The sequence below is a fragment of the Eptesicus fuscus genome, chromosome 15, assembly GCF_027574615.1.
Source record: "Eptesicus fuscus isolate TK198812 chromosome 15, DD_ASM_mEF_20220401, whole genome shotgun sequence".
NCBI lineage: Eukaryota > Metazoa > Chordata > Mammalia > Chiroptera > Vespertilionidae > Eptesicus > Eptesicus fuscus.
The window spans coordinates 61533714-61546420 of NC_072487.1; the positions used below are offsets into that span (position 1 = coordinate 61533714).

Sequence of the window (12707 nt, forward strand, 5' to 3'; positions counted from 1 at the left end):
AGAATCTTCCCTGACAAAGGTCAACTTTCACCTTACTTAAGCCTGTTTATTGTCTTTTTGCCCATAACACTAGAGGCCCGGTGCACTGATTCGTGCACATTGAAAGTAATTAATTAGAAGGTGGCCGTCGGGGCGGGACTGGGCAAATCACCAATGAATTTTATGTAACCCATTAACATCTTCTCTTTTAATTGTAATATATAAAATAAGATGCAAAACTGCCATTCTCTGGAGTATTTTCTCAATCTGTTGAGATTTTCTTCCTGGCAATTGTCATCAGTTTAGCTCAAACTCACAAAAATTCTCTACTGGTTTGAATGTTTCTTACATTGACACAATTTATAATACCTGACATCAGAACCTCTTAGAAAAGGGACTGTATATTTTTCATTCCTATGACAAGTGCTTAGGATTCTTTTTTAGAGAAAGATGATGAAGAGAAGGAGAAAGAGGATAATGAAAAAAATTCCAGAGGGTCCAATTGTGTGGCAGAACTGTTCTGCTCCAAATCAGGAAGGGTGCATAGTTACTGCACAGCGGAAATGAGAAAAGAAAAAGAGATGGAGGGAGGATGGATCAGTGAACGGGAGGAAAATCAAAGCTCCACAGCAAGGCCTTGCCCCATGACTCACCGCATCTCTAAGAGTTAACTAAATTCCTGAAATGCTTGGAAAAGGGGATCATGTGTGCATACCAGTGAAACAGGGAGTTTCATGTCCACGCTGACCTGGGTGGAACCAAAACACCATTTTTAGAAGGAAGCCCAGAAGGTAAGAAAAGCATAAGTAAAGTAAATTATAGGAAATTCATAAAAACTAGATGTGATGGAGGGAGGATAAATACCCCTGAATGTTGACAATAATCTGCAATTATGAGTTTGAGGCTGAAACTATGAAGAATAAGGAAGCTCTAGCTGGCATCTAGATTTTGTATGTAATACTCATACTTTTCTGGTAAATAAATCCTGTGAATTATAAACCTAACTAGGTACTAAATAAAAGTTAAAATCCACATATCTATTGATTCCTCTATACCATTTCAATGTACTAAATGCCACTCTAATACTTGGAAAAATCCTAATGAGGTCAACAGGAAACTTCTTGAGGAATTAATGCTTAGAATTGTAATCTGTACTCCTTAGTTTTGTTGTTGTTGTTTTAAAGATTTTGTTTGTTTGTTTGTTTGTCTTTAATCTTCACTAGGAATATATTTTATTGATTTTAGAGGGAGAGAGAGGAGAGAGAAACATCAATTGGTTGCCTCCTTTACACACCCCAAGCAGAAATCAAACCCACAATCTGGGTATGTGCCCTGAAACCACTACCGTTTGGTGGTATATAGTAGGCACGCAACTGAGCCATACCAGCCAGGGCTACTCCTTCCCTTTTAAATACAGGATTGCTCCCTCCCCCACCTTTTTAAAAGGAACTCCGTAAATGCAAATGAACTTAAAAAGGGGAATGTCAGGAAATCTAGCACTAAATATTAAGTCGGAGGTGGGGAGAGGATCCATTCCAAGAAAGAGACAACCCATCACAGTTGCTGCAGGAGTTGCCTCCTTCTAGCCAGGGCAGTCCAAGGGGGTGGCAAATAACCCTTGCAGACAATGAGGTCCTGAGCAAGAGATTCCTACTAACACAGTCCCTGCTTGCACCCCTCCCATCCAAAAATATGGCAATCGACAGACCATCTTCCTGTGCCCTAGCCTACCAGTCTTAGGCAGATATTCCCAGGGCCCAGGCAGATACTCCAATATGGAAACCCCTGCATCAGGATACACTAGTGACTAGATTCTAAGCAAGGAAAGGGAGTCTTTCTTCTCCTGCCACTTCAGAAATCCTAGCCATCTACATATGATGTCAGGCTACTTTAAGCCCCCTTCCAACCAACCCAGCATAGCCCATAGCAAGACCACTCCTCCCTGCTCACACACCCCATCCCGTACTGCCCCCTCCTCCCCTAACACACACACACACAGAGGAAGGAAAGAAGTCAGAGGGCTAGCTAGGCAGAGTTGGACCAAGTGAGGAGACAGCAACCCGCATATGTATCCTAAATTTAATAAATAAGTGCCAGACCCCAGATGCACTGAGGTCCACAAACATTCCCACCTCCCAAGGAGCCCTTTCCCTCAGAGACAGTAACTGGCAGATACCCATTTAGAAATCAGTGTTAGTAAACTGATGAGCAGAGAGATTAGCTTATGAAAGCTGGCTCAGAGGAGGTAATATATACTATGCAAGAGTTCAGACTGCATAAAAGTCAAATATGATAGTTCAGATCCAGCTAATTACTTAGGACAATGCTCATTTTGATGTGTAAACTCTAGAATGTTCTTTATTTAAATCCCAGCATTTGTGGTTTGACCTGCTTGCCTTCACTATATCACAATGACATTAACACATCTATTACAGGCCCAAAATCTTTAAGAAAGAAAGAATCTAAGAGTGAATAAACAATGTCCTCCTCATTTATCTTCTAAACAATTCAATTCTAAACAATTCCTTCAACCGCCCAATTTTCCATTTCTCTGTGATGGAATGAAGATATGTAAAATAACAAATGTTGTTCCAATGCTGAACTTTGATTTATAAAATATTCCATTCAATGCATCCCTCAAAATTCCACCTAAATGAATTAAGGCATCATACATCACCAACAGCAATATACATACTGAAAAACAGAATGCACTGGGGGAGGAGGAACCCAATAGTTAAGTTAGAAGATAGCAATAAAACGCACCTTTGGATTGAAGCTACAAAATCCCAGACACTCATAGTATATTCAGCCCATGACATCTGAGAATTACAATCTGAACTTACAGAGTTTCAATCAAAGGACCATCCAATATCATCCAAGAGTGAAACTGACACCATACTCTTATTCATTCTCAGAATGAAGTAGAATCAAGTGGCTTTTCCATCACAGTGCATGACAAAATGGCAGAATTAGCACTATCCAATTACCAGAATAATACCTCTATCAATACCTCTTTTCACAAACAAAACAATTAATTCCATGATGATATTCCTGGAGCAAGTAAAATCATTTTTTGTGGTTGTGGCAGACAATGCTACTTGTAAACTTAACACTCAGTCTTTTCCTTGTGCACACTGCTAAGTAACATCTTTGCGAACTTATGTTTATGTGAAGACAGAGAATAGAGCTTCAGGTCCATAGAAACTAACATGAACTAAACTGATTCTCTCAGGATAGCTAGAAAAGGAGAAAAGCCCATGAAGACCTAGAGGGGTAACTGTTGCTTGATAATCAATGCATTTTTAAATTCTGCTACAAAAAAAAATGCATACATCCTAAAGAACTAAATCTACTAACCTCTACAATCAATGTGATACATGGTTTATCCAGTCTTGACAAAAATCCTCTGGATCACCAAGGGTATGTTCATCCACTCGTACATATGCAATTGTATAAAGAATCTATTATTTAGAACACCGGAAAAAAAAACAATTAAAAGATTTATACTTACAGCTACCATTTTTTATTATTATTTTGATTTTTATTTATCGATTTTAGAGAGAGAGGAAAGGAGAGAGGGAGGGAGAGAAAGAGAAACACAGATTTGTTGTTCCACTTATTTATGTTATGCATTCATTGGTTGATTCTTTTATGTGCCCTAACCTGGGAATGAACCGGCAACCTTGGCATATCAGGATGATGCTCTAACCAACTGAGCTACCCAACCAGGACCATAGATACCATTTTTTTTAAAGCACTTTTCATTTCTATGCTAAGATCCCCTGATGCCCCATAGTGATTACCAAATTGGAGAAAGAATAAGAAATGTACTGTATAAAAAAAATTTACTATGTAGAATATGCTAATAATTTAAAAATACACTGGTAATTATTCACTGAAGACTAAAAAACTCTAATACCAATGCAACATATATTTTACCATATATGTGCATATGTATATATCATAAACACACAAAACCTTGCATCAAAATTAAAAGAAAGTATCTGAAATATACAATAATTTTATAAGAAAAATATCAGTATGTAGGCACATGTTATTAGCACATTTTAACTGAGAACCTAACAGTCATAACTCTGGGAACCTTTGCCCTCTCTCAGCACTCCTAATCCCCTTCCCTGATTCTTCTTTGTCTTTTTCTCACCCCTACATATACATAGCCCCCAAACAGCTGTCCTTTGGACAATCTGTCCTTTCCCATGACTCCACCATCATCCCTCCTCTTCCCCAAGCTTCAAAACTAAAGTTCTCACACACCTACAATCCACTTGCCTAGCACTGTGCCAAGTTCTTAGCATGCATTCTCTTACCATTCTTATAACAACCCTGTAAAATAGGTTTTGTTATTTTCCCATTTTACAGATGAGAAAACCAAGACCCAGAAGTTAAATCCCTTCTTTAGGACATTAACTACAAAGTGGCAGAGCCAGGATTCAAAGCCAGCTCTGACTTCAATGCCAGACAGTTTTAGCCTCTATCCAAAACAGTCTCCCTAAACAACCCAACATGGGTGCCTCAATTATTCAGTCATTCATTTAACAAATAATTTATTTGTTGAACACAAATCTGTTCTATTTTCTACTTCCACCTCCCTACATCTGTCTAGAGCAGGGGTCCTCAAACTTTTTAAACAGGGGGCCAGTTCACTGTCCCTCAGACTGTTGGAGGGCCGGACTATAGTTTAAAAAAAACTATGAACAAATCCCTATGCACACTGCACATATCTTATTTTGAAGTAAAAAAACAAAACGGCAAAAACACCCGCATGTGGCCCGCAGGCCGTAGTTTGAGGGCGCCTGGTCTAGAGACTACACTCCCCCCATCCCTCTCACCTCTCAGGTAGATTATTCGAATTATCTCTAACTCCTTCCTCTCCTGAATAACCCTCATCTAGCCAGCCAGTAATTTCTGCCTATTTTAGAGATTCTAGATTATATTACCTCCTTGCCAATTCAGACCATAAATTTCCTTTCCCTGGCCACTGTGATACCCTCCTAATAAGTCTTTGCTGCTCGTGTTCTCTGGATCTTTGTAATCAATGTTACACCACTGCCACCTGTTATCCTTATAAAACAAATCTACTCATGTTACAACCACTGCTTAAAAGCCTTTGATGGTTCTCCACTGTCTACAGAACAAAGTCCAAACTAGTTGCGTTGACATTCCTATATGAACTGGCCTCAACCTATCTTCCCAGCTTCATCTCCTACTGCTCCCCCTAAAAAATAGCAATAATTTATACAGAGCTTAATTGTTTATATAGTGCATTTTCATGTACATTAATCCTAACAGCACTATGAGTATTTCTTATTATCCCAATTTTATGATAAAGAAACTGAGACTTACAAAGGTAAGATATTTTGCCCAACATCCCAAGTAATAAAAGGCAGAAAGGGCCAAGTCTCAAACTCCAAATCTTATCTCCTTCCCCAGTACTTCATGCAGCCATAGCACCCCCATTCCAGCATATCAGACTTACTCAAACTTTCTCGGAAAGACACATTATTTTCCAACCTCTGTCTTAGCTCAAGCTACTGTTCCCTTAAGATGGAATACTAGTATCACTTTTTGCCGTTTCCAAAGAACTGTTAGGCATTTTTCATCATACTTCACATTATTTATCCTATCTAATAAAGAAGGAATCTAATAAAGAGGGAATATGAAAATTGACTGTCATGCCATCACAAAGATGGCAGAGCCCACAGTGGAGGCGGGGTTTCTATAACACAAGATGGCTGTGCCCACAGTGGAGGCGGGTTTTTCGTAACTCAAGATGGCTGCACCCACAGCGGAGGCCGAGTTCCCGTAACGAGCCTTAACAAGCAATCAGCAGGGACCTGAGTCTGCACGCCTCTGCCTGGTGGGGCTTGACGGGACCTGAGGCCACGCCCCCCGCCCCAGCAGGGCTTGACGGGGGACCTGAGGCTGTGCCCCCCCACCTGACAGGGCTTGATGGGGTTGGGGCCAGCTGGGTCTGGATCTCGCCCAATGGGGGTGGGGCCGGCCGGGTCTGGGTCTGGGTCTGGGTCTCTCGTGATATCGAGGTGCACGCAGGTGGGCAGGGACTTGACTCTGGGTCCCGCGGCACGCCCCAGACTCTGACAGGAGGAAGGTTTCCATATACATTTTACTAATTTTCTTTCATCTCTGACATTTCTATTATAGAGAAAGGGCAAACAGCAATATTAAAATATTTCCTCTAATTAATTCCCTTTTAATGTGCACGAATTTCGTGCACTGGGCCACTAGTATTTACATATAAATCTATCTCTACATTGAATTCTAAGGCCTCCAAGGACAGTGCCATTATGTTAGTCACTCAGTTTTAAAGTCTGCTTACTGACCTGATAAACATGTGGGAAAAACAAGCCATACAAGATGGCAAGTATCAAGGCAGAGACTGGTCAGACCTGAAACCAGAGATTGGATCAGACCATCTGGAACAGTGGTCACCAACCAGTGGTCTGTGGGTGGTCCATGAGGTCTGAAAGGTTGACAACCGCTAATCTGGAGCAAAATGGATCACACCATCTGAGCTACTGGCAGTGACTACAATTTTAACATCTTCTGAACAAGGCCGAATGCCCTAGTGCCAACAATTCTCACAGACATTGGCCTTTATTAAATACTAGAGGCCTGGTGCATGAATTCCTGCATGGGTGGGGTCCGGCTGGCCCGCCCCAATAAGGGCGATCGGGCCGGGCTGGCCGGGAGGAGCAGCTGCGGGTGGTTGGCTGGCCGGCCTGCCCCTTGGTCGAACTCCCAGTCGAGGGGATAATTTGCATATTAGCCTTTTATTATATAGGATTACATTTTACTGAAAGCATAATGAAAAACAATAGGATGAAATTGAAAGATTAGAAGTTGGTAAAAAAAAAAACAACAACACAGAAATATTATTTTCCATTTTAACATTCCTATTTGATTAAGTAACCAAAATTTAAATGATACAGGCTTGCTTTAGCTTTTTGCCAAAGATCAGTTCAATTTCATGTATGGCTGTCATTAAAGGTACCATATCAGTATGCCCACAGAATCCCATTCACCTACACAGCTTACACCATGGCTCATCCTCTAAAAGGCACTAGGATTCCTGGCACTGGCAGAGAGACTCTCTCAGAAGGTATTCGACATGCTGATTATCTGACCAACTTTTGCAGCTGAAGTTTCCCATGGCTGTGTCAAACGGTCAAATCGAATAGTATCAGTGTGCCTTAAGATTACAGGTTGTTACTCCTCCATGCATTGTCTTTATCCCAGTGAAGATCAGATACTGAGGATGCCTTATAATTATAAAGCCCAGAATATGAAATCACTGAACAGCTGACCAGGTGAAAAGTCTCAAGTGCTTCCTTCTTTCTGTCAGAAATTTCCATACCCACTGCTAAAACATAACTATACGGTTAACTTTTCCATGAACTGGCAGAGGATTTTACGAGAATAACTAACCCACATGCCCTGCACTGAAATTCATTTCATTCCAAATAGTTTGTATACAAAGAAAGAAAACTACAGACAATAACCTTAAGTAATTCACAAACTAGATTTCAGAACTGCCTTTGTCAGAACTAACTGTTCTCTTTATTTTGGCATCTTACCTCAAAATCTATGTTCTATTCAATATACATCAGAATGTTGCCACATTTTACACACTACAAATTTATTCCAGAAGCTAGAAAGATATGGGAGGGAAAGCCATGTTGACCTTGTTATAAACTGTATATTTTCCCTTTCGGATACAGTAAATACAGTGGTAGAGCAGAAATAACAAACGTAGGAATTGGAGAATCTGAGTTCAAGCCATGACTGTAAAACGAGGGAAGCTCCACCACTGAGAAAATAGCAGCACCAAATTCACAGGGAACACTGCTGCACGGCTCCATCAGTCAACACGTACAAAGTGATCAGAACACATGGTTAAGCCTTGAAACATCAGCTTTACTATGATTCTATTACAATACCTGACTCAAAGTGACAATTAATGATATTTGTGAAAACAAATTCTAACAAATCCCAACTCATACCTTTTGCTAACCCTCATAACATCAATGATACTACTCCAAAAAAAATAAAGTAAAATAAGACAACCCTAATTCTGCTTCTCAGGAGCTCCTGAAAAGTGCGGTGGCAAATACAATTGAAAGCAGGGATAGATTTAATTTAAACTTATAATATGTATATCACTTCAAATGTAAAGGTAAAAAATGGAAACTGTGTTATCACAGCTGTACATCTCTAAATAACAGACCTGGGAACTACAGATGATAATATTGCTTTAGCATTATAATACATTTTGGCACTTAGTTATATCATTTATATGGATTCCTCCTCTTTCTTCTCAACAGAATTATAATTCTTTTGTTCCCTACAGCAATGTTAAATAGCCGTCAAATAGTTGAATTAAAGTAACATTTTGCAGAGAATTTAGCAAAGCATCTGACTTGATCTTTTCATCAGCACGAACACTCTGTGATGCACAGAAGTAATTCAGCCTGAAGGCTGGTTATGAGCGCACACTGGCGTCTGAGACACCTGGGATCCAACTCTACCACTGACTAGCTGCTGGAGCTTGGGAGCCTAAAGTCTGTTTTCCATTCCATAAAACAGCGATAATTTTTACCTACCTCTTAGGATTATTTTGACAACTGAAAGAATATATACAAAGCATAACAATGCTAGTGCTGAAATATTTAGGAGGAAGTGTACTGATGCCTCCAATTTACATTGAAATGCATCAAAAAGTGGATTCATAATGCCACTGAAATGTACACTAAAAACATAGTTTAGATGATTAATAAAACATAGATTGAAAGATGGACAGACATGTGATAGGGCTAGTAAAATATCAAATGTAGAATCTAAGTAGGGGTATATGAATGCTCATTTTCAACTTTTCTGTATATTTGAAGATTTTTACAATAAGCTATTAAGGAAAAACAATGCTAGCATGTTGTAGTTTGCTTTTATCATCATCTACTAGTCAGAAACAATAGCCAGTAAATATTCAGATACTTAGCTCCTTTTTTATGGCAGAATTTTAAAAAGCACCTTTGTGCCAGCCATCTATTCTTTTATTATAGCCATTCTGAAACTAAAAGTAGTTTATTTGAAACTTCTTAAACAGTATATATGTGTGTGACTTCAAGTTAAATTATTCTAAGGTGCCAACTGCCATTTCCTGAAGAAATACAGAAATCAAGTCAACAGACATCTGTGGTCGATGATTGATAATTCAACCAAACAAAACACTGGAAAAGCAAGATTGGAACTATTTGTTCTTAACTTTTCCAGTAGCTGCTGATAAAGCCAAAAAATTCCTTAACTAGAAGTAGAAGTACTATCAGCACTTTAACAGGTACCTAAAGTACAAATACATCAACCACTTTAAAATGATATCCACTCTGCCCTGGCCAGTGTGGTTCAGTTGGTTGGAGAGCATCGTCTGGTACACCGAAAGACGGAAGTTTCTTCTACCAGTCAGGGCACATACCCAGGTTGCGGGTTTGATCCCTGGTCAAGGCATGTGCAAATGTTTCTCACATTGATGTTTCTCTCTCTTTCTCCCCCTACTTCTCTTTAAAAGACTAAAATGATATCCACTTCTAGTTTTGTTCGCCATTCCAAGTAGTACTTCAGATTTTAACGTGTTTATTGGTACAATAGGAATAAATATCATGCAATATCAAAATTTTTAATGTCAGACCACCTCATACCCATAAAAAATACTGAGGCCTGCCGAAGCCGGTTTGGCTCGGTGGATAGAGCGTCGGCCTGTGGACTCAGGGTCCCGGGTTCGGTTCCGGTCGGGGGCATGTGCCTTGGTTGCGGGCACGTCCCCGGTGGGCGGTGTGCAGGAGGCAGCTGATCGATGTTTCTCTCTCATCGATGTTTCTGGCTCTCTGTCCCTCTCTCTTCCTCTCTGTAAAAGATCAATAAAATGTATTAAAAAAAAAAAAAAATACTGAGGCCTGCCCTGGCCTGTGTGGCTCAGTGGTTGTTTGAGCACTGTCCCATGCACAGCAAGGTCTCCGATTTGTTTCCCAGTCAGGGCACATACCCAGGTTGCAGGTTCGATCCATGTCAGGGTGCTTATGATAGGCAACCAATAGATGTTTCTTTCTCTCTCTCTCTAAAAATCAATAAAAAGACATATCCTCAGGTAAGGTTTTTTTTAAAATAAAAATAGAATGACCATATGACCCAACAACCCCACTTTTGGGTAAATACCCAAAAGAACTGAAAACAGGATCTCAAAGTTATTTGTATACCTATGTTCATAGCAGCATTATTCATAATCACTAGAACATACAAGCAACCCAAGTTTCCATTGACATGAAATGGATGAGAAAATGTGACGTATACATACAGTGGAATATCATTCAGCCTTAAAAGGGAAGAAAATTCTGTCACATGCCATAACATGGATGAACCTTGAGGACTTGATGCTAAGTGAAATAAGCAAGTCACAAAAAGGCAAACCCTGTATGACTCCACTTACATGAGATACATAGGGTAGTCAAAATCAGAGACAAAAAGTAGCATGGTGGTTGCCAGGGGCTGAGAGGAGTTAGGGTTCAACGTATATGGAATTTCAGTTTTGCAAGATAAAGAGAGCTCTGAAGAGTCTGGTGATGCTTGCAGAACAAAATGAATGTACTTCATATTACTGAATTGTATACTTAATGGTGATGATGGTAAACTTTGTTATGTGTATTTTACCACAATAACAACAAACAAAAAAAACGGAAGGAAAAAATCAGGGAACTAGTCTCCCCAGAAGGCCTGGTGGTGCTCCAGCTCGGAACTGACAGACAAGCAAGCAACCCAGTGGCTCTCAGCCCCGGGTCTACCTCTCACCTCTCCGTCCCGCCCGGGGTCACACCCCGATTGTTTAGTTCAGCTTCCAAACGAGCCCACACTCCTCCTGCTACACCAGTTTTGTGTGAAGACAGCAAGGAACTTAATCTCTCTAAACCTGCCTCCTCCTTAAAGCAAGGATAATTCCTACCTACCTGCTTCCTAAGGTTGTTATGAGGGCAAAAATGAGATCATGCACATCAAAGTACCTTTAAACTGCCAAGCACCAAAAAAAAAAAAAAAAAAAAAACCCAGGAATTATGTGTATAACTACTTTCATATGGAAAAATTCAGAAGGGGCTAAAGCGGCAGAAACTTCACCAAGCTTGGGGACACCTCACCCAGGCTGCTTCTTCATTCCACGTCAAACTCACAGGCATCCCTAAAATAACACCTCCTTTTTGTCATTAACCGAGGGGCGGCCTTGGGGAAACAAACAAACCGAAAGCATGCATCTAACCACCCGCAAACGCAATCAGAAATTAATCTTACACGTCCTAGACAAATTCCATTTTTATGACACCCCCCCCCCCCCCCGCCCCGGCGTGGGCCTGCACGCCCCGGGACTACACTTCCCACAAGGCACCGAGGCGAGCCCGGGCGGCGGGCGTGGCGGCCTGGAATTCAGGGTGACCACCGCTCTCCGGCTCGAGGATCGCCGTCCCCTGGAAAATGGCAACGTTTAAGGTCGAGTGTGCACTGGCTCTCCCCGCTGAGAGCGCTGTCACCCCGCGGGTCCTCCGGCGGCCGCCGGCGCCGCCACCCTCTCGGCTCTCCCGTCCTTCCTGCTCCACCGGAGGGTCACCGCCGGTCCCTGGCCTCGCCGCGGCTTTCTGGGGTTTCACAGACAGGCATCCTCTCCCCCCGTCCCTGAAAGCGCTATTTCTAAAAACTCGCTCAACAGTTGGGGTCGGGGAGCGGGGGCACCGCGGGGTCAGACGGGACGGGCTGACACTGCCCGTCACCCTGGGGCTCGGGCCGGTCCGCCCGCCCGCCCGCCCGCCCAGGCACCGCGGGCAGGGGGCTGGCTCCCCCACCCCCGAGCCCGGGGCGGATCGCGGGCAGAGGTGGCTCCGCCTGGGGCTCCGGTTTCAATTTCGCAACGTGACGGTGCAAACCTGAGGCCTACAAACGCCGGCGGCCGCGTCCGGCGCCCCGCCCGCCAGGCCCGGGCGCCCCAGCCCCCTGCACGCCGGGCCGCCGCCTGCCCACCGGCCCGAGTCCCGGCCCTAGCCCGCCCGCCCTCCGGCCTCCGGCCCCGCGCGGCCCCGGCCCCGGCTCGCGGCCGCAGGCTCGCCGTGGCACTTACTCAGCTCGTCCTGGGAGGCGGAGGCGGCGGCCGCAGCCATGTTGCGCCGCGGCGGGAGGGAGGGGCCGGAGGGGGAGCGCGCGGCCGGGCGGCGCGGGGGGCTCGCGGCTCGCGGGGCTGCAGCGACCCGGAGCCGCCTCGGGTCGTCCGGTGCGGGCCGCGCGGCGCCCACGAGGCCCGCCCGCCCGCCGCCTGCGTCCTCCTCCCTGCGCGCGGCGCTCTCGCCGTCCTTCCCCCCCGCGAGGTCGCGACTCGGGCGCTCTCGCAGCCTCGCGCCTCTGCGGAGCCGCCGCCGTCCGTCGGCCGAGTCCGGTGCGCCCGGCCCCGCGCGGCGGCTCTGAGGGCTCGCGCCGCGCTCGCCCAACTCACGCCGGTTTTATATTTAGAAAGAGCTGAGCCATCCTCCCAGCGGCCCCCCCGCCGGGCCCGCCGCGCGCCGCCCGCCCTCGCTCGCTCGCTCGCTCGCGGCTCGTCCTGCCCACCTGCCGCCGCCCGCCCCGCGCGCCGGAGCCGGCCCGGGAGCGCTCCCCGCGCGGACCCGGCA

The 12707-nt window shown here is 44.1% G+C and overlaps 1 protein-coding gene across 1 annotated transcript in view; it reads right to left on the reverse strand.

The window, feature by feature from the left end:
* The window catches only part of ECPAS (Ecm29 proteasome adaptor and scaffold), a 98815-nt gene extending 86318 nt beyond the window's left edge, over window positions 1-12497 (reverse strand). Inside the window, exons 1-2 of the mRNA XM_054727050.1 lie at window positions 12164-12497; window positions 3337-3440 (exon numbers count right to left, since the gene is read on the reverse strand). Coding sequence (XP_054583025.1) covers window positions 3337-3358 — 22 coding nt within the window. The 5' untranslated portion in view covers window positions 3359-3440; window positions 12164-12497. The remainder of the gene's footprint in view (window positions 1-3336; window positions 3441-12163) is intronic.
* Window positions 12498-12707: the final 210 nt, after the last annotated feature.